This window comes from Cololabis saira, chromosome 21, assembly GCF_033807715.1.
Source record: "Cololabis saira isolate AMF1-May2022 chromosome 21, fColSai1.1, whole genome shotgun sequence".
Taxonomy (NCBI): domain Eukaryota; kingdom Metazoa; phylum Chordata; class Actinopteri; order Beloniformes; family Belonidae; genus Cololabis; species Cololabis saira.
The window spans coordinates 34,836,127-34,858,746 of NC_084607.1; the positions used below are offsets into that span (position 1 = coordinate 34,836,127).

Genomic DNA, 22,620 nt, shown 5'->3' on the forward strand with positions numbered 1-22,620 from the left:
TAAGAAGAGAAAAAACTAAATCTGACTGATGTATGCATGCTTTTACTTTTGGACAATGTCAGCGAGGGAGAAGACCGTGGCATCATTCCCGTCCATGCTGTCACTGTCTCTGCCTTGGAAGACGGACAAAGTATTGACCTCCTCCTCTGTGTCCCTGTAACATCCACAGCATGACAGGCTCTCGTTTAGCAAACCAATTCAATTCAACTTTATTTATATAGCATCTATTACAACAAAAGTTGTCTCTAGGATCTTTCCAGAGATCCAGAACATGAACCCCGAGCAATTATTACATAAACATAACATAAACAATGGCAGGTAAAAACTCCCCTAGTGGGAAAAAAACCTTAACGGGGACCTATTATGGCATCTATTACCTATTTTAAACAGGCCTTGAATGTCTTAAAAACAAGCTTTTGATTGTTTTTGCTAAATAAATGAGAAATCCAGCCTCTAAACCATGTCTTTATCTTCCCATTCTCTAACCCACAGGTGTCAAAGTGAATCCCAGAAGGGTCAGTGTCCTGCATGTTTTAGATGTTTCTCTGCTTTAACACACCTGATTCTAATGAATCATCGTCACCAGCTTGTCATCAAAGTCTGGATAGTTCTGTTGATGACACAGTCACTTGTATCATGGTGCAATGAAGCAGGAAAATATCTAAAACCTGCAGGGACACCAGCCCTCGAGGACTGGAGTCTGAGGCTCTGTGCTGATTGGCTGCCTGAATGACGCGATACACCGCTACGAAAAAATGGAGGAAGCTCCGGCCGGCGGAGTTAGTTGTGGGCGATGTAAATCGCTCCTGTCGTGACGTAACGACGGGAGCAGAATCTTATTGTCTATTGGAAATAGACAATAAGATCTTATTCTCTATTGGAAAAAGTCAGAATTTCGTGAAAAAAGTCAAAATATCGAGAAAAAAGTCAAAATGTCGAGATTAAAAAGGAAAGGAAAAAGGAAGAAAAAAGGAGAAAAAAGTTAAAAAAGACAAAAAAGAAAAAAAGGAAAAAAGGAAAAAAGAAGAGAAAAAAAGGAAAAGAAGAAAAAAAGAAAAAAAAAAGGTCAAACATTTTTTAAAAAGCTCCAGGGAGCCACTAGGGCAGCGCTAAAGAGCCGCACACGGGCGGGTTGCCGAGCCCTGGTTTAGTTGCTCCCGGTACCTGGGCAAAACACTGACCTGAAGCTGATGAGGTGTGTGTAGAGAAGAGGAGGCAGGAAGAAGGTGAGAGCCAGCTTCCAGACCTTGGTGCTCCTCTCCATGTCCCCCCACCAGATCTGAGACAGCAGAGCCTGCAGGGAGCAGCATAGACGTTACAGGACATCATGCATCATCCGCATCAATATCAGCTGCTAGTGGCAATCCTGCTCAAACTTCAGACAATTGTTGTTCAGGACTAGGAGTGTAACGATACACTAATCTCACCATACGATACGATACACGATATTGAGGTCACGATAACGATACGATATTATAGCAGTATTTTTTTATCAACCTTGAATGAGGAACATATGACTGGAAAAATGGTCTTTTATTTAAGAGACACAAAATACAAAACAATGCTGTGCGTTTGCCCTATTGTTACAGTTTGAAATGCTTTATAACTGTTTAAGTTTTAAAGAGAAAGCCAGGACAACCATTTTCCTCAAACTGAACTAAAAGTAAATGTCAGGTTTGCATTATGCATCTTCAGTTTCATACAAGTACAAATATTTAGCCACAAACTGAATAGTTTCTCTCATGTATGATTTGACTTTTTTCTTTTCCAGAAATTTAACAATTAAAAATTAAGTAAATAAATAAATAAATAAATAAATAAAAGTAAATAAATACATACAATTTTACATCATAAAACAGATTGATTCATGCTCACCTTATAAGTGTAAGAGATTTATTTTTGTTAAGAAGTTTATTTTGGTAATTCAGGGTTCATTATTTTATAAATATATTCTTTATATTCTGATGTAAATCAGGGACTATAATGACACTAGTCAGTTTATCTGTAGTGATTAGTCTGTTTTAGATTGGGCGGAGTGATACGCCACAGTACGGCACTAGGTGCTGTGTTGATGTTCTAAAATCCTACACTGTTGAGGGACATTAAACTACACTGGAACTCAGCAGAAGTTTCCCCGTGTTTATTCTACTCACCACCCCAAAAAGGTTTAATTTAATAAGGTAAGGCTTAACTCTACACCAGCCTTACATCAGTAAAAGTTCAGAGCTCAAAACCCTGCAAGAGTCCCGTGATCGGGACCAAAACGGTACTAGTTTCTTCTGAGCGGAGGAAAATTTTGGTCCGCGGGTTGAGGCGCGGTCGTCACCAATACGCTGCGCGTTACTAGTCAACACAATATATTAATATTAATAATCCAATATCACGATACAGTTTGTCACCTCCACGACACGTATCGTGACGTTTTTGTATCGCAAAATTTCGTGGTACAATATATTGTTATACCCCTATTCACCTCGGTTACCAATCCAGGGCCCACTGCCCTGCATGTTTTAGATTAATACTAGTCCATGCATTTATTACTTCCAGATGTACTGTAATACCTTATCAATGGTACGTCCCAGAAATGCGTAGCCCTGCGATGCGTAGTATAAGGGTCAATGACGAATAAGGATTTTCAACAGGTCAATTTTAAAATAATAAAAAAAAAGAATATCTATTGCAGTAGTTCAAACATTAAGATTGTTGTGTACACATAAATTCATATTAAAATTTTAAATTAAGTGATTTCAGAGTTTTTTGTCAAGATGAATTGGCACTAGCCTTAAAAAAAGTCACATGGTACAACCATGATTCATATTAAAATAAATGAATTTCCTTAACATCTTAACATCTTTTTTTTTTACAAGTTTTCAGTATTATACAAAAATGGTTGTTTTTTTAATGGTCGCGCCACATGATATTTCATAAAATGATCATCAGTCAAACTTTGTTTGTATATTATGATGGAAATATAAATACAAATGTGTTGCATTCTTACACACTACAAGACACTTCTGAAATCATGCCAGATAGGGCAGAAGATTCATTTAAATACATTTACCCTTTAATTGCCCTTCAAGGGATTAATAAAGTTGTCTTGAATCTTGAATTTAGAGTGATTCCAAAAAAAGTTTTCAAAACAAGAGTCCTGGTGGGACGGTCGCACCACATGACATTTTGACGTTTAAAACAACAACAAAATCCCAAATTTCTAGTATTTTTTGTAAAATTCAAGTGAGTCCATATGTGGGACAGGTAGGTCATATATCTGGTATTTTTTTTATCCATTTAAACCTTTTTTGAATTGAAAAAAAATCAGTTTTTCAGGAAATATAGGTGTCACGTCATTGACCCACATTCACAGAGAACCACTCGGGAGACTGCAGTGTTTGTCAAGGATGTAATCCGGACATGTTACTGTGAAGGAGCATCTCTGCATCACTGTGAGCTCCCATCAACATCCTAACGATGAGCGTTAACGTCTTACCGCCACCGTTCATGGCTGTCTCTGCACATTTCTGTCCCAACATTTGTTCAAAGCAGCATTTACCTGAACGCCGTCGTGGCTGAAGAAGAGGCGGGCGTCGGCCGCCGTGGCCATCTGCATACACGTGGCTCCTCCCCACACGGGAGACTTCCTGATGAGCAGCGTGAAGGAGCGGCTCTCGCTGTTCTGGTAACACTCCCCGAACACATCTGGACCAGCAGGACAGGACACACGGTGGAACACTCATTCACCTTCATTAGTCAACCGTATTCATCTGTAACACTGTATTTGAGCCGGTCTTTGTACGTTTTGACCATATAGAAAGGTAATCCTTGCCATTGTAAGAATGAGATGTACATGCTGTACTCTACTGCCCTTACTTTTTAACAACTTGTGCTTTTTATTATTTTATTTAGTTATTTTATTTCACTTTATTTGTTATTTACTGTTTAATTGTGTCTTGCCACTTTTAATGTTGATGTAAAGCACTTTGAATTACCTTGTGTTGAATTGTGTTATACCAGAGGTCGGCAACCCAAAATGTTTTAGAGCCATATTGGACCAAAAACACAAACAACAAATATGTCTGGAGCCGCAAAAAATGAAAAGTCTTGTATCAGCCTTAGAATTAAGACAACACATGCTGCATGAATTTATATTAGTTATAACTGGGGGAAGATTTCTTTTTCATTATGCACTTCGAGAAAAAAGTCGAAATGTTCATAAAAAAGTCGGAAGGTTGAGAAAAGTCGAAATGTCGAGATTAATGTTGAAGTACAATCTTGAAAAAAAAGTCGAAATGTTGAGAAAAAAGTCGTAATGTTGAGAAAATAGTCAAAATTTCGAGAAAAAAGTTGAAAAAAAAGTCGAAATGTCGAGATTAAACAGGAAAGGAAAAAGGAAGAAAAAAGATTAAAAAAAGGGAAAAAAGAGAAAAGATATAAAAAGGAAAAAAAGAAGAAAAGAGGAAAAAAAGAAAAAAAAGGTCAAACATGTTTGAAAAAGCTCCAGGAGCCACTAGGGCGGCGCTAAAGAGCTGCATGCGGCTCTAGAGCCGCGGGTTGCCGACCCCCGTGCTATACAAATAAACTTGCTTTGCCTTGCCTTAATGCAGTCCTGACTGTTTCTCTGTTAATGGAACCAGACCTTCCCCCTCATACCCAGGCGCCCCCCCAGCTTGCGGTGGAACTCACCTTGTGCCAGGTTCTCAAACTTCTGCGCTAGTTCTTTCATGGCCAGTTTGCTCTCCGTCTCACTTTCCAGCTTTGAGAGCTCTCTCAGAATCTTACATCCTCCCAGCGCGCTCAGCACCGACTCTCCTGCCTGGGGGGAAACACCGGCCATTACACTCCTCACAAATGAAAGCATTTCTACTGGCGCATCAGTTAAGTGTAAGCTTTATAATCAGTGTGGTTTGCTGATAGTGCCGATGGAAAAAACTCAAAATCTTAACAAGAATATTTGTCTTATTTCTAGTTAAAATGACTAATTTTTAGTCAAAAAAGTCTCAGTACACCTAAAACAAGACTCATCACTGGAAAAAACAACAATTTTAACCTGTAGTAAATTTTCACTTGAAATAAGTAGAAAAATCTGCCAGTGGAACAATATTTTTTTGCTTGTAATGAGAAGATAAATCTTTTCCCACTGGCAGATTTTTCTACTTATTTCAAGTGAAAATTTACTTGAAACAGGTGAAAATTGTCAAATAACAAGTTATTTTGAGTGTAATCAGATTTTTTGACTAAAAATGAGACATTTTAACTAGAAATAAGACAAAATAGATCCCAGATATTTCACTCATTATTTTTCGTTAATTTTGACCCATTTTGGCATTTCAGGTCTGCTTATTCCCTCATTTAACAAGGGTTGTGACGGCGGACCACTGGGGTCTGTTTATTCTATCCTGTTCTATTCTATTCTATCCTGTTATAATCTATTCTATCCTATTTTATCCTATTCTATCCTATCCTATTCTACTCTATTCTATCCTATTTTATCATATTCTATCCTATCCTATCCTATTCTATTCTATTCTATCCTATTCTATTCTATTCTATCCTATCCTATTCTATTCTATCCTATTCTATTCTATTCTATCCTATCCTATCCTATTCTATTCTATTCTATTCTATTCTATTCTATTCTATTCTATCCTATCCTATTCTATTCTATCCTATTCTATTCTATTCTATCCTATCCTATTCTATTCTATTCTATTCTATTCTATTCTATTCTATCCTATCCTATTCTATTCTATTCTATTCTATTCTATCCTATTTTATTCTATTCTATTCTATTCTATCCTATTCTATTCTATTCTATTCTATTCTATTCTATCCTATCCTATTCTATTCGTTTTGCGCTTTCGCACTAGGGCTGAGACGGGTAGAGCCGCTCCAAGTCGATACTTTTTTCTGTAACCATTTCAGTGAGGTTCTGAAAGCGGGCTGAGCAGGGACTATTTCTGAGGTCACCACCCTCCGTGCCTCTGATTGGTCGGGGGGCGGGCCATCAGACGTTTGAATCAGGAAGCCGGAGTCAGCGCGAGGGGACCGTTTTATAATAGATCCATGGAGGCGACTCGCGGCTCGCGGCGATTTTATTATAAAGCGCAAAACCTCTGTTTGGTGATCCAACTCTGAGGTGCAGATGTTCATAAACCTGGTGGCTGTCGATAAAAAATTAAAAAAGGGATGTAGACGGGCTGTTTTACTCTCAGCCGCTCCCGGCTCCAGCTGATTTCTGATCAGCGCCGACATGAACAAAGCGGTTGCGCAATCGAGTACGTCACAGCAGCTTCACCCCAACCCGCCCACTTCTCCCTTGGCAGTGCGAAAACACACGTGTGGAACCGTGCCGTGCCGCGCCGAGCAGAGCCGGGCTGATCCGATACTAGTGCAAAAGTGCCATAATTCTACATGACAAAGGTAACCACTGAAACCTTTGTCAAGACTGCAGCACGGATCACTTTCCCGTGAAGAAAGCAGCGCTACCCTGACCCTACCCTGACCCTGTCCGGAGTCGTGTCAGTGTTTCAGCTCCAGGGATCTGGGATGATCCATCACGCAGCGGAAAAGTGTGTTGCGGTCAGATCAGTATCGCAGGTCTTTCTGAAGAAATAGGCATTGTGTGCTTGAGGCGGAAGGAAAAAGATCATTCAGATCGTTATCAGCAACAAGTCCAGAGTCCCGGCTCTGGTCTGTGTTGTATTAAACTTCCATGTATGTGGGGGAAACAAATGGATCAGCTCCTTCCCATTCTGTTGATGCAGAACATTTACAGTACTGGGCTGACCCGTCTGCACACTGCAAAAACTCAAAATCTTAACAAGAATATTGGCCTAATTTTAGTTAAAAAGTCTCATTTTAGTAAAAAAATCTCATTACACTTAAAGCGACACTACGTAACTTTTCCACCTTAATATCATATTTCCAGAGTCATTGTGATGGTACATCAACTTCCAACAGGTTTAATGACACCTCTGTCATGGTCTGAGGGAGTCTGTATCACCTTCACTGGCACTATGTAACTTTGAGGAGCATGGTAGGAACCCTGCCACACTAAAAAACTACAAATCGTTACGACTTTGACTGCTTTACGGCATACGTCACTTCCCCCTCCTTCCCGATTCGCAGTCGAGACGAAAATGGGCGGGGCTTGGAGCTCAGAGCTCCGCAGAACCTGTTGCTGCGTTGCGGCTGCAGCAGCTCCACACAACAGACGTGGGGAAAAGACCCTAATGGTTTAACTTTTCAACGGTTTCCTGCTCGGAGGCAGAACCACGCAGGCCAAGTATCTGATATAACAAAGTAAAAGAGTGAAAGAGCCGTCGGCTCGCTTTGGATCGCGGCTGTAACGACCAAACACACAGTAAAGCATGATTTATGGTTCTGCGTTAAATCGACGCAGACCCACGGCGTAGGGTACGTGGCGACGCGCAACGTACGGTGCGTGTCGCCGCGTACCCTACGCCGTAGGCTCTGCGTCGATTTAACGCAGAACCATAAACAGCCTTAAACCACAAACACTCACACAGACGGGCGTCGGATCAAAACACGGGTTTTATTCCCCACTTCTCCAGCTAAACGCAGTTGCTGGCCAGCTCTCTGCGGAGCAATTAACCCCAATCTTCAGATAAAACTAGTTTGTTGAGGAAAAAATATTAACTCTATTTGTAGCTGCAGAGGAAAAAAATAATCTCACGAGGAAAACAAAAATATTGCTCACGCCTCTTCAACATAATATAGCAGTCAAAAAAAAAGAAAAAAAAAGTAAGAGGGATACAAAACATGTACTGTATGTTTTACTATTATACAAATTTATTGAAACACATGGCTCTTCAGGGATTCAGGGATCTCTTAGGGATTTCATATGGATCCAGACCGTTAATAATCATTATTTTCTCTATATACTGCTCCCTGGCTTCCTTGTTTAAGGTATCCCGGTAAATTCCAGTTCCTTTCCAGCAGTTTAACATCTTTTTTTTTGCGTTCCTTCTGTTCACTTGGTGAAACAGAAAAGCGGCCCGTCTTCTCTCATCAAAACAAATGCAGCGACGGGACAGGAGTTTTCCGGCAGTACGCGCTGGTGCTCATGGGAAACGTAGTGTTCTTTCTGGTAAAACACTACCGATTTTGTCCACAAGATGCCGCCAAACTCAGAAAAGCTGAAAGTTACGTTGTGCTGCTTTAAAACAATCACTGGAAAAAACAAATTTTCACCTGTTTCAGGTAGATTTTCACTTAAAATAAGTAGAAAAATCTGCCAGTGGAACAAAATATTTTTGCTTGTAATAAGAAGATAAATCTTGTTCCACATGCAGATTTTTCTACTTATTTCAAGTGAAAATTTACTTGAAACAGGTGAAAATTGTCAAATAAGTTATTTTTCTGGTAAGAAGAAAGCCAGAACTCTTTACTCTTGTTTTAAGTGTAATGAGATTTTTTTTACTAAAAATGAGACATTTTAACTAGAAATAAGACAAATTTTCCTGGTAAGATTTTGAGTTTTTGCAGTTCAGTCCAGATCCTCCACAACCGAGAACGCTAAAGATGTTTTTAAAGGAAAAAAACAACATTTGACCTGTTTTGAGAAGGAATGGTAACATTACAGGGTAGGAAACGCTTTACTGTAACGACGTCTTGGAATATGTTGCAGGTCTGAAATGCAGAAATGGATGTTTATTAAAAGATGAAACGAAAAGGCCAAGAAAACAAACCCTGAAGTGTCTTGGGCTCGTCTGGGTTTTCGATATCAGCCGAGCTTATTTGGGGTTTAACGACACCAAAAAAGATCTGGTTCTCATTAGTGATGTAGAAAGCGTCCCCCGGGCCTCACCATCTCCCAGAAGTAAACAGCCATCTCAGTGCGGTTCTGCAGGACGGCCCAGATGAAGAGCGACGCCCAGGGCGACAGGCAGCGCTGGTTCCGGTATTTACACTCCCCCAACAGCAACCTATTCACTTGCTTTGGTTAAGAAAAGAAGAAGAAAGAAGAAACATCAGCGGATCAGACAATTTTCACATCTCTCAGTGCCAACAGCCCTTCTCCTTTTTACAGTACATCATGTACGTTCTGAAGGGAAAAAATAATTCTATAATATGTTTTATATATGTTCTTTTGGGCTTTTTCTTCTACTCAACAAAGAAATGAGTAAAGTGTTCTGGCATCTTTGGATTAAGAACTTTGTTAGCATTTTAAAAACATTCCCTTTGGGGTTGACTGTACAAACATCCTGTTGTTGCATGGTTCCCCTCACGAGCGTTGCTCTGATAGATCTGTGGTGGACTGGAGCTGGGGTCCTCCACCGTAGCCTGAGATCTGTGCTCTTCTGGAGAGAGATCTGGTGCAGCTACTTACTCCTGCCATCATTGGCACCACTGTGGCCTCCACCTTCCACATCATTTATTTTCCCTTTCTTTCCTTCAAACATTCCCAGATTCTCATGTTCCTTCTTGATGTTGCTGTTTCTGGGGATTTCTACGTCTACCACGACTGCTCTCTCTGGAGTTTGTGGAAAACCACTATGTCTGTTGGTCAGCCATCATGTCCCATCCTCCCTATGGAGGAGGGACATGCCTGGAACTCCTCCCTATGGAGGAGGGACATGCCTGGAACTCCTCCCTATGGAGGGGGGACATGCCTGGAACTCCTCCCTATGGAGGAGGGACATGCCTGGAACTTCTCCCTAGGGAGGAGGGACATGCCTGGAACACCTCCCTAGGGAGGAGGGACATGCCTGGAACTTCTCCCTAGGGAGGAGGGACATGCCTGGAACTTCTCCCTAGGGAGGAGGGACATGCCTGGAACACCTCCCTAGGGAGGAGGGACATGCCTGGAACACCTCCCTAGGGAGGATCCAGGAGGATCCGGTACAGATGTCCAAGCCACCTCAGCGGACTCCTCTCAATGTGAAGGAGCAGCGGCTCGACTCCGAGCTCCTCCCGGGTGACTGAACTCCTCACCCTATCTCTAAGGGAGCGTCCAGCCACCCTGCGGAGGAAACTCATCTCTAAGGGAGCGTCCAGCCACCCTGCGGAGGAAACTCATCTCTAAGGGAGCGTCCAGCCACCCTGCGGAGGAAACTCATCTCTAAGGGAGCGTCCAGCCACCCTGCAGAGGAAACTCATCTCGGCCGCTTGTATCCGCGATCTTGTGCTTTCGGTCACTACCCAAAGTTCATGACCATAGGTGAGGGTAGGTGCGTAGATTGACCGGTAAAGCGAGAGCTTTTCCTTTCGACTCAGCTCCTTCTTCACCACGACGGTCCGGTACACCGATGTCATAACTGCGGACGCTGCACCGATCCGTCTGTCAATCTCACGCTCCATCGTTCCCTCACTCGTTAACAAGACCCCGAGATACCGATAGTTGAACCTCGGATTCAGGAGGAACAATGTGGTTTTCGTCCCGGTCGTGGAACACTGGACCAGCTCTACACCCTCCGCAGGGTGCTCGAGGGTTCATGGGAATTTGCCCAACCAGTCTACATGTGCTTTGTGGATCTGGAGAAGGCATTTGACCGTGTCCCTCGTGCCATTCTGTGGGGGGTCAGTGAGTATGGAGTCCAGGGCCCTCTATTAAGGGCTGTCCGGTCTCTGTATGATCGGAGCAGGAGTCTGGTTCTCATTGCCGGCAGTAAGTCAGACTTGTTCCCAGTGCATGTTGGACTCCGGCAGGGCTGCCCTTTGTCACCGGTCCTGTTCATAATTTTTATGGACAGGATCTCTAGGTGTAGCCAGGGGCCGGAGGGGATCCGGTTTGGGAACCTCAGGATTTCATCTCTGCTTTTTGTGGATGTTGTCCTGTTGGCTTCATCGGACCGGGACCTTCAGCATGTGCTGGGGCGGTTTGAGGCCGAGTGCGACGCGGCAGGGATGAGAATCAGCACCTCCAAATCCGAGGCCATGGTTCTCCACCGGGAAAGGGTGGCGTGCCTTCTGGGTGGAGAAGTCCTGCCCCAGGTGGAGGAGTTCAAGTATCTCGGGTATCTTCCATCTTGACATTGGGAATTCTGTCCCGTGCTCAATACAGAGGTTCCTGGTCACTCTGTAGCATGGGTGTAACTTCGGTTTGAAAAGTGTGTGGAGGTTCATCTGTCTCACAAACATCTTTGAATGAATAAACTTGATAAAGTTGCAAGAAGAAGAAGAAATCCAGAAATTCTGATAATGAACATGCAAATGTGCTGGACTCAAAAATTCTGACTTATATAAATATATATATGTATATTTAAATATATATATATATATATATATATATATATATATATATATATATATATATATATATATATATATATATATATATATATATATATATATATATATATATATATATATATATATATATAAACAAATATAACGAAAAGAAAACCCAAAAAACAGAGAAACTTTGACTTATAATCTCCTGAAAAAGATTTCGTAATTCTATTATAAAAAGTTTTAAAACTCGCCAGACAAACTGAAATCTGTACAAACTCACATATTTGTAAGAAAAAAAGAAAAAATATTTGCAAAACTTACATTATCACATCTGAAATAAGAACTTCACGATTTTTAAAATTTGATGAAAAAACTCTGTTTCTCACTTTGATAACTTGCAACTTTGCGAGGTTAAAAAAACCTGACTTTATAAAGTTGTGAAGTTTTGTCTAATCAGGTTTGTTTCACCACACAGATGTTGTATATCTGAGTAAAGTACCTGGACTCAGGGACCGGATCTTTGCAGTTTTATTTAGCCACAAGGGAGAACTGTAAATACTTTGAGGAGACACTGCCGTAGATGATGCAGCCATCTTTTAAACACTTTTATTTGTGTCTATGCACGACTGCCGTGTGCTCAGAGCTGCTGAAGTCTTAACATACTGTGGCGGGAAAACTGTGCCGTTACCATTTTTTCTCCACCTGAAAAAGTCTGATCGTCTTCTTTTCATAACATAACGTTTTCCAACTACAGAAGCTACAACAACGGTTGAAACAGCTCTAGCCAGGGACCTGCAAACAGACAGATGTGTGCACTTCTCTGACCTTCAGCGCTCTTCTGGTGCCGGTTTTGTGGCTGAGGCCCAGAGGTCCGTAGTAGAACGGTTTGCACACATCACCTAAGAGATCCCACAGCAGTCGGGATACCTGCAGGATAATGATAAAGACATTTTATTTGAAGAACATGGGAAGAAAGTCATGTTCTACAAATGTAAATAAATGACAAGTTAATGCATCATGATTTTATTAAGGGAGCTAGATGATCGGGTCCAATAAGGTCTCTACAAAACATTTGCCATAGATAAAGAAATAAGTCCCTTGAATCCTTCAACTAAGCATTTAAAGTAAAGCGGAATAACTGAATTCATTCATAAATAATAATGTGAGACGTTACAAAAGTGAAAGCTTCGGCTGGTTTGCAAAGCTTTACTGTTTTCTAAAGTAAAAACCCAAGTACAACCCCTGAACCAATCAAATATTTCCCTTCACACTCTGCAATTACGACTTTATTCTTGTAATATTACGACTTTATTCTCGTAATATTACGACTTTATTCTCATAATATTATGACTTTATTCTCATAATTTCCAATCTGGGAAGATGAATTCAGTAATTTCTCTTAGTTTTGCCCTGTAGCACCCGATAATGTAATAACCCCTGAAAATGTAATAAAATTTGCACTTACAGTAACTCAATCGAAAATGTAATAAAAGCCAATAATGTAATAACTTCACCAATAATGTAATAAAATATCCTGACTGATATTGTAATAAAATTTTTATTGATAATGTAATATCTTATTACATTATTGGGAATTTATTGCATGGTACTTAAAGTCTGCAATTTAACCCAATAGTCATTCTGGTGTTTCAAATCCAGCGTATATAACTTTCTTAGATACTTAAAACACAAAATGTAGAACTCTGGACTGAAAATGAACATATATATTAAATTATTTGTCAAGTATTACATTATCAGTTTTGGAAAAAAAAAAAAAAAAAAAAGACCCACCTGAAAATGTAATACATTTCCAATAATGTATGGTATAATAAGGTATTACATTATCGGTAAAGATGTTCTTACAATATCAGTCAGGATATTTTATTACATTACATTTTCAGGAAATAATTACATTATAGGGTGCTACAATCCCTAATACTCTGTCGTAGCAATCCCATTAAACTCTACAAAGACCTTGGCCGATGTTGCGGGCAGGTGCCTGTGGGTAGTACTCGAGTTGTGAAAAAACAATCAGGGGGATGGTGGATTTTATCATATGGGGACAGATAATTTGTGCTGATTACAAATAATATAATATATTACAAATAATAGCAGTGACCAAAACAGCTGCAGAAATACTGCAGGAATGACATAGCAGCAGTTAAATGCAGCCTTCTGTAAGCTTTAAATATCCACTGGGCTTACATCAAATACATCAAAACACAACAATAAAAAACACTTTTCTGAACTTATCAATATGACTCTGTCCTTCACAGGATAAGTAACATGGATCACTGCAAAAACTCACAATCTTAACAAGAATATTTGTCTTATTTCTAGTTAAAATGTCTCATTTTAGTAAAAAAATCTCATTACACTTAAAACAAGACTCATCACTGGAAAAAACAACAATTTTCACCTGTTTCAAGTAGATTTTCACTTAAAATAAGTAGAAAAATCTGCCAGTAGAACAAGATTTTTTTGATTTTAATAAGAAGATAAATCCCACTGGCAGATTTTTCTACTTATTTCAAGTGAAAATTTACTTGAAACAGGTGAAAATTGTCAAATAAGTTATTTTTCTGTTGTTATTTTTCTGGTGATGACTCTAAATGTTGAAATAGCAGTAAAACCACATTCGATGAAATGACATAAGGGATGGAAAGGGGGGATGGCAGTTTTACAGGGGGGATGATTTGGACCGTTTTTATTTCAGGGGGGGTGATTTGGACCGTTTTTATTTCAGGGGGGATGCCATCCCCCCTCATCCCCCCTCATCCCCCCTCATCCCCCACTCATCCCCTCTCATCCCCCCTCATCCCCCCTCATCCCCCCTCAACTCCAGTACTGGCTGTGGGTTAGTGTTGGGTCCAGCTCAGCTCATCACCTCCACCCCCACAGCTCTGCTCTCTAACGGCAGGTTAGAGCAGGCCCCTCACCTCGTACAGGCTCAGCTCCTTGGCTGACACCGGCGTGGCCATGGCCTCCTGCATGAGCTTGGGAGACGCTGGCCCTGCTCCCTCCAGGCCGGGCTGGGACCCGGCCAGGTCCTGCCGCTCACTCAGAAGCCTCTGCAGGAGCACGTAGGCCAGCTCGCTGTCCGACAGCGAGCGGTACAAGCCTTCCAAGCGGCTGTACGTCAGATAGTCGAGGACGTTGAGGCCGTTCTCGCAGAAGAGTCGCACAAACTGGGGCTTGTCATTGATCAAGGCGTCTGTCATGGAGTCCTCCAGGTCTTCAAACTGGAATGGAAATCACTTGGTCAGGACTGCGTTGCTGCTGTACAAGCTGCAGAGGTGGGTAGTAACCAGTTACATTTACTCCATTTACTTGAGTAAGTTTTGGGAAATGTACTTTTAGGAGTAGTTTTGAATCAATATACTTTTTACTTTTACTTGAGTAGATTTGTGAAGAAGAAACTGTTCCTCTTACTCCGCTACATTAGGCTACGTTGAGCTGTTACTTTGCTTTTATCCCTTTTATCCACGTACGCGTCAATCTCATGACATCACTGGGTGATTCTTTGGGAAAAATGTTTGTTTTTGCATGTTTTGTCACATTTACACAGACTCAAACACACACAGAGTTTCTATGAGTTCATGTTTGTTCTAGTTCTGCTGGTTAAAAAAGAAAAGTACAAAGGTTTGAAATTTTGTGCTACTTGTGCTTAATTTATTTTTTTATTCTGTTATTATTTTATTTATTTTATTATTTATTAAAGTACTTGCATTTACTTTAAGATTATTTTAATTTAAAGGAGCTTGAGGCTCCTTTTAAGAAATGAGACTCTAGCGCCACCCTTCGCCACGACGGCCGTTGGGGGTACTGCAGCCAACAGTGAAGCCGGCACGGGAGAACGGGGAGAACGTGCATGCAGCGTCATGTGACGTCACATCCACAGGACAGCGCGGGAAATTTGGTCCTGAATTGCAGCACATTTTGCAGCACACAGCCTGTTCAAGGCAAAGGAGAGATACACTAGAGGAATCATTCTTTTGGGTTTGGAACGCTTCATCTGACATTATTACTAGAAAACTTAAAATGTATACAAATTTTTTTCATAAATTCTCTCTCAATCTGGCCTCAAGCTCCTTTTAAGCTATTTTTCATTTTTTATTCATTTCAATGAATTTTATTATTTTATTGATTTAATTTGCCTGAAGATGATTATTTTGTACATTTGTCTGTTTGAATGGTTGTGTTAAAAAAATAAATCAGACGTTACTCAACAGTTACTCAGAGTCGTTTTTTCACCAAATACTTTTTTACTTTTACATAAGTAATTATTTGGATGACTACTTTTTACTTGTACTTGAGTCATATTATTCTGAAGTAACAGTACTTTTACTTGAGTACATTTTTTGGCTACTCTACCCAGCTCTGACCAGCTGCTTTTACATGATGTTGCCATTGTGACAAATACATTTGATGATGAGGATGAAGAAGATAAGTACATGAAGATTCAGTCTTTAGACCATTAACGTACCCTCCACTGTATGTCTCCGTTGAAGAGCTCACTCTTAGCGATGTCCACTCGGTTCCAGGCCACGGCCAGTTTCAGCTCTTCAGTGTACTCACTGGCTTTACTGGAAATACGTTTACTCGCTTCAGACACACAAACACATTTCATCAACATACGTGTATGAAACAATGACAATATACGATTGAATGCCCTATGTTGGTTTATATGTGAAAGAAACTGATGCCACAGAAAAGAATTCTGCACACAATGACAAATGAAAGCTGGGTGGGGGGTAAAATTACAGCCAAAAGCTCTGAGTTTATAGATTTGAAGCTACTTTATGCACTTTTCACCACACGGGAGCCTACAGATCTTCACAGAGCAGCTTGAAACTCACAGGTTTGTAAGAACCAAACTCTCAAATTCTCAATTCACAAACCTGCGAATTTGCTGGCAAAAAAATGGAAAATCTGATTATATAAATTCACAAAAAACAACAAAACTGCTCTCTACAACAAAAGGTATTTGTGAAAATTGACTCAGAAATTTAAACTTTCTTAATGTGTAAATTTGCAAAAAGAGATTTGATTCTAAAATAAAATGTGTGAGAATGAATAAACTCCAAAAAATGTGCTAATTTGGAAAAAAAAAAACCGAACAAAGTCTGACCATAACCATCCAAATTAGCTGGACTCTATGAAGATATTATGACTTCACAGACACTACATTTTGCGAAAAAAAAAAGAGAGAAATTTTGACTTTATATCACTGATCTGAACGGCGGGAAAAGACCAACAAACGTTTTTCTGACCTCTAACAAGTGCTTTGAGCAGAACTGTGTCAAAGTCATCGGAGCCCTCGTGCTCCTCGTGGAAAACAGTGATGAGGTCTCTGTTCTGATAAATACTCAGAGCCTGGAAGAGAAAAGAAAAGAGAGGACCAACGTTAGTACACCGTCTTCAAAGCTTATACTTTTTTGTGTAAAAACACAGCTATAATCCTCTGACTGTAGTGGACCCTGGTATCAGGCAACTACAGACCCCGTCCACACGTAGCCGGGTATTTTTAAAACCGAATATTTCCCCCCTCCGTTTATAAAATAATTTGCATCCACATTACATCGTTTTAAAAAAAAAAACCTTCCACACATAACCGAAGATCTGCGTTTTCGACCACATTCATAAGCATTCTAACCTGTAGATCATCTGCGGCTCCCGGGGAAGCTGCGCCTCCGCGGCGGGTCTCCTACGCCGTAGGGTACGCCGTAGGGTACGGCGTACGGTGCGCGTCGCCGCGTACCCTACGGCGTAGGCTCTGCGTCGGTGTAACGCAGTAAACGGTGGTCAAGAGCAGAGACCATTTATTTAATAAATAGCTTGGAGAACAGGTGCTGGATCATCTGTATTTCTGTAGTAAACAAAGGTTGCACGTCAAAGTTGATTTGTTGTTGTTTTGGCGCATAATGTGACGTTTCGAAAACGCAAAACTCCGGTTGTCTCTGTCTACACGCATCTACATAAACGGACTTTTCAAAAATCTTCACTTTGCCCGGAGTTTTTTTAAACATTCGTTTATTTGCGTTTTCGTGTGGATGACAGCTCCAAACCTAGGAAAATATCTTCGGTTTAGCAGATACCCGGCAACGTGTGTACGGGGTCACAGACTCAGATGAACAACATGTAACTCTTTTTCCCATCCATCCATCCATCCATCCATCCATCCATCCATCCATCCATCCATCCATCCATCCATCCATCCATCCATCCATCCATCCATTATCTATACCCGCTTTATCCTTTGCAGGGTCATGGGGGTCTGCTGGAGCCTATCCCAGCTCATTTCAGGGGAGAGGCAGGGATTACACCCTGGACAGGTCACCAGTCCATCACAGGGCACTTTTTTTTCCCACTTAGCCATTATTTGTTTAGCAAGCATCACTGAAGGAATTCACGTGGGCAGTACTAACTCCCCCTCATGATTACATTACCATAACAGAGGTAGCGTCTTCTTGTCTGACTTCATCAGAGTCTCGTCTGCCTCTGCTGAAATGCTGTTCTGGACTTTAAGACCAAACATCTCCACCTCGGTCTCATCCGTCCAGAGGACGTTGTGAGACATGCAGATGCAACTTTGCAAAGCTAAGCCATCCTGCAATGTCAGATCTACTTGAAACAGGTGAAAATTGTTGTTTTTTCCAGTGCTGAGTCTTGTTTTAAGGGAAACTATTTTTGACTAAGAATGAGACATTTTAACTAGAAATAAGACCAATATTCTTGTTAAGATTTTGAGTTTTTGCAGTGAATGGGAATAATTCAATTCAATTCAATTCAATTTTATTTATATAGCGTCTAATACAACAGAGTTGTCTCTAGACGCTTTACAGAGACCCATACCCAGAACTTGACCCCCGAGCAGTTATTACATAAACAATGGCAGGTAAAAACTCCCCTAGTGGGAGAAAAACCTTAAGCCAAACAGTGGCAAGGAAAAACTCCCCTTTAGGAGGGAAGAAACCTTGAGCAGGACCAGGCTCATCAGGGGGGACCCTCCTGCCGAGGGCCAGACTGGTGGGTCAGGGACGGCAACAGCACAGCAGGCAGGTGGAAGCAGCAACGGGATGACCGGGGGTGGGGACCGCAGGCCAGCACACAGCTCCCGAAGCTCCGGCCCAATCAGCAAGTCCCAGGTTGGGGTGCAGGGTCAGGAAAAGACTTGTGCTCCGTAATGCAAGCTACAAGCCACCCATGGCCACCTGCAGGACAAAAGAGAGAAAAGGGAGGAGAAGGGAGGGGCAGCAACGGGATGACCAGGGGTGGGGACCGCAGGCCAGCACGCAGCTCCCGAAGCTCCGGCCCAATCAGCAAGTCCCAGGTTGGGGTGCAGGGTCGGGGAAAGACTTGTGCTCCGTAATGCAAGCTACAAGCCACCCACGACCACCTGCAGGTTCCGGTGTCCAGCAAAGGATGCTGCAACATGGACAAAAGAGAGAAAAGGGAGGAGAAGGGGGGGGCCAGCACAAGAAACCACAGGAGCGACTCTGACACACTAAAGTTTACACTACCTAGAGATTTACCAACACCAGCTAGAGGTTTACTAAACACTAACTATAGGCTTTACTAAACAGAAATGTTTTAAGTTTAGTTTTAAAGGTGGAGGTGGTGTCAGCCCCCTTAACCCAGATTGGAAGTTGGTTCCATAGTAGTGGCGCCTGATAGCAGAACGCCCGCCCTCCAAATCTACATTTAGATACTCTAGGAACTACAAGTAAACCTGCACTCTGAGAACGGAGAGCTCTGACAGGAACATAAGGCACTATCAGGTCTTGCAAATAATGCGGAGCTAAGCCGTTTTGGGCTTTATACGCAAGTAATACAATTTTAAATTGGATTCTGAATTTTACGGGTAACCAATGGAGCGACGCTAACACTGGAGAGACGTGGTCTCTCCTGCTAATTCCTGTCAGTACTCGTGCTGCTGCATTTTGGATCAGCTGGAGCCTATTCAGCAAATTACTTGGACATCCTGCTAACAACACATTACAGTAATCTAGTCTAGAAGATACAAACGCATGAACTAGTTTTTCTGCATCACTCTGTGAGAGGATTTTCCTAATCTTTGCAATATTACGGAGATGGAAAAAGGCTATTTTACAAACCTGATTGACATATGGTTTAAACGACAAATCCTGATCGAAAATAACACCAAGATTTCTCACAGTTGCACTGGAAGCCATCGCAACACCATCTAATCCCTTCCTAAGATGCTCTGGACCAAGAATGATAACCTCTGTTTTATCTGAATTTAGAAGCAGGAAATTTCTGGACATCCAGTCCTTGATGTCCCTAAGACATGCCTGAAGTTTAACTAACGGTTCTGTTTCATCCGGCTTCATAGACAAATAGAGCTGCGTATCATCAGCATAACAATGAAAGTGTATGCCGTGATTCTGGATTATACTTCCCAACGGCTGCATGTATAAACTGAACAAGATTGGCCCTAGCACTGAACCCTGCGGAACACCATAACAGACCCTTGACTGTTCTGAAGAAACCTCATGTACATGAACAAACTGGAACCTGTCAGATAGGTATGATTTAAACCAACGTAGAGCTGTCCCTTTAATCCCAACAACATGCTCTAACCTGTGCAGTAAAATGCCATGATCTATAGTGTCAAAAGCAGCACTGAGGTCCAGTAAAACCAATATGGACACTAATCCCTTATCTGAGGCCATAAGGAGGTCATTCGTGACTCGAACCAGTGCTGTCTCTGTGCTATGATGCATTCTGAACCCTGACTGAAAGACTTCAAACAGATCATTTCTATACAAATAGTCACATAACTGGCTTGAAACCGCCTTTTCCAGAATTTTAGACACAAATGGAAGGTTGGAAATTGGTCTATAATTAGCTAAGGTGTCTGGGTCAAGAGAAGGTTTTTTAAGTAAAGGTTTAATTACTGCGACTTTGAAAACCTGTGGTACATATCCTAAATTTAGGGATAAGTTAATTTGGTCCAGTATTGTCGTACCAATAAGAGAAAAAATATGTTTGAATAGACGAGTCGGGATGGGGTCTAACATACATGTGGTTGACTTAGCTCTATTAACGAGTGAAGTCAGCTCAGGGAGGTCTATAGGATCAAAACAGTCTAGAGACAAGTCAGAGCCTAGGGAAGTCGCTAAAGCTGAAGAAACACCTACAACCGGCTGGTTGATTTCTTCTCTAATTCTCGCGATTTTACTGTTGAAGAAGCCCATAAAGTCCTCACTACTGAGAGCTGCAGGAATGCACGGCTCAACAGAGTTGTGACTCTTTGTCAGCCTGGCTACAGTGCTGAACAGAAAACGTGGGTTACTTTTGTTATCCTCTATCAACGTTGAATAATAAGCTGTTCTGGCTTTGCGAATGGCTTTTTTATATACTATTAGAATATCTTTCCATTCACGATGAGAGTCTACAGACCTACAAGAGTACCACTTCCTTTCCATTTTACGCACGTTTTGTTTCAACATGCGAATATCTGAATTGTACCAGGGAGTTAAGCTCCTGTGGCTAGAAACCCTCCTTTTCAAAGGAGCAACTTCATCTAAAGCTGAATGCAACAAATCAGCAGTGTTACTAGCAAGGAAATCAACATCTGCAGAGGTAGAACCCAGGTCACTGGCCTCGACTACATCACTATTTCGCACTGTCGTAAGATAAGCAATGGCCTCCCTAAATTTAACAATAACTTCATCAGACAAACATCTGCTAAAATAATACCTCCTATTTTGCACTTCAACATCAACAAAATTAAATTCAAACGTTATTAAGTAATGGTCGGATAAAAGGGAGTTTACAGGTGACACCAGCAGACCATCAGTTTCAACACCGTAGGTGAGAACGAGATCGAGAGTATGATTAAAACAGTGCGTCGGTTTATTCACTTTTTGTGAGATACCCATTGATTCTAGAAGAGAATCGAAGGCTAATTTAATCTTCCTCACTGTCGGATGCTGACTTCCAAATAGTTTGGAGATACCGTTCCAGATCGATGTGCAGCAACAGAGACTTCTCTAAGAGCTTTTATTGGGTTTTAATCACCTGCTGATGATTAGCAGCAGGAAGGGGTACTTTGGATTGCTCATATGTTTTGGCTTCATTTTTGCTCAAATAAAAAACTGAACAACAATGACTGCGTTTACATGCAGTCAATAAACCTTTTAAAACCCAAATATTGGCAATAACCCTAATTTGCATGAGCAAATTCCGGTTATTCAAAGGGGTTATTGGTGTTTACATACCAATAACCCCTTTGAATAACCCGAATTTGCTCATATTAGAGTTTTTAAAAACCCCAATATGAGCCCTGGGTTACTCCTTTTAAAATCCGAATATTCCGTCATGTAAACGCCAAACGGAATATCCCCATCAAACGGAACAGGAATTTGTTTTCTGTTTTACAGGATATAGTGAGTATATAGCGGTCTTGTTTGGTTTATTTGTTTGTTCGTTTAGAGTTTTTTCTCTTTTCATTATTATTATTATATTAGATCATTTAAAGGTATTCTATGCAACAAATCCCTGATTTTGGAAAGCTAGCAAGATTTGAAAGAGGCACCTCTAAGCCCCGCCCATTCAGTCCGAATGAAACGGATTGGTCCAGGACCAGAGGCTTGGCAGGAAGGGAAAGAACCAATCAGATGCCTTCATTTTATACCACGCCCCCCCGCCCTGTCCCATGCGCGCACTCGCTTCCAGCCCCCCGTGTCCACTTCCCACGGGTCCTCCTGGGCTCACAGTGTCCCAGTGTAACCCCCTCCCTCCCCTCTGCCACGGACCCCAGTATGTAGTTATTATGTAGTTATTTACAGAGCGGCTCGGTCCCGCTGTGTGGATGAGAGCGGGGAGCAGAGCCGTCGGTCCGGGCTGCTGCTGCAGGACTCTCTGCCCAGCAGCAGCAGCAGCCCGCGGGGACACGAAGAGCCGCAGCAGCCGTGAAGAGCCGCAGCAGCTCCGGCTCGGAAGCAGTATGGGGGTCCGTGGGGATGGAGGCGTCTCCATCCCGGCGAGAGCGGAGAGCGCCGGTGCAGCTGGCGGAGCGCTGCGGTGCCGTGCAGGCTCTGTTGCCACAGCCACCCCGTAGGGTAAACCGTAGCCTACGCCGTAGGCTATGGCGTAGCCGTGGCTCTAGAGCCTGCAGCGCACCGCAGCGCTCCGCCAGCCGCACCGGCGCTCTCCACTCTCGCCGGGATGGAGACGCCGGTGGGCAGGATGCACGTTTGGGTGGGCACAGCCCACCCCTTGCCCCCCCTAAAACCGGCCTCGCTTACAGGTGAATGAGACATGGGGTAGTTTTGTTGAAAATGTGCTGTCCAAAATGTCCAGGAAACCTCGACTCCTGCAAATGCACGTTCCCCAAAGTTTGTGGGGGCGTGGCTTTGGACGGAGCGCTGACGGGAGGGGGAGGAGGGGCGGGGCTTA

General features: G+C 42.0%; 1 protein-coding gene across 1 annotated transcript in view; it reads right to left on the reverse strand.

Moving 5' to 3' along the window:
- Positions 1 to 22,620, reverse strand: part of trpm4a (transient receptor potential cation channel, subfamily M, member 4a) — a 66,038-nt gene that overhangs the window by 11,004 nt on the left and 32,414 nt on the right. The window contains exons 9-17 of the mRNA XM_061712867.1: positions 16,467 to 16,569; positions 15,680 to 15,798; positions 14,133 to 14,435; positions 12,019 to 12,120; positions 8,828 to 8,956; positions 4,681 to 4,810; positions 3,551 to 3,696; positions 1,182 to 1,294; positions 47 to 154 (exon numbers count right to left, since the gene is read on the reverse strand). Of these exons, the coding sequence (XP_061568851.1) occupies positions 47 to 154; positions 1,182 to 1,294; positions 3,551 to 3,696; positions 4,681 to 4,810; positions 8,828 to 8,956; positions 12,019 to 12,120; positions 14,133 to 14,435; positions 15,680 to 15,798; positions 16,467 to 16,569 (1,253 nt within the window). The remainder of the gene's footprint in view (positions 1 to 46; positions 155 to 1,181; positions 1,295 to 3,550; positions 3,697 to 4,680; positions 4,811 to 8,827; positions 8,957 to 12,018; positions 12,121 to 14,132; positions 14,436 to 15,679; positions 15,799 to 16,466; positions 16,570 to 22,620) is intronic.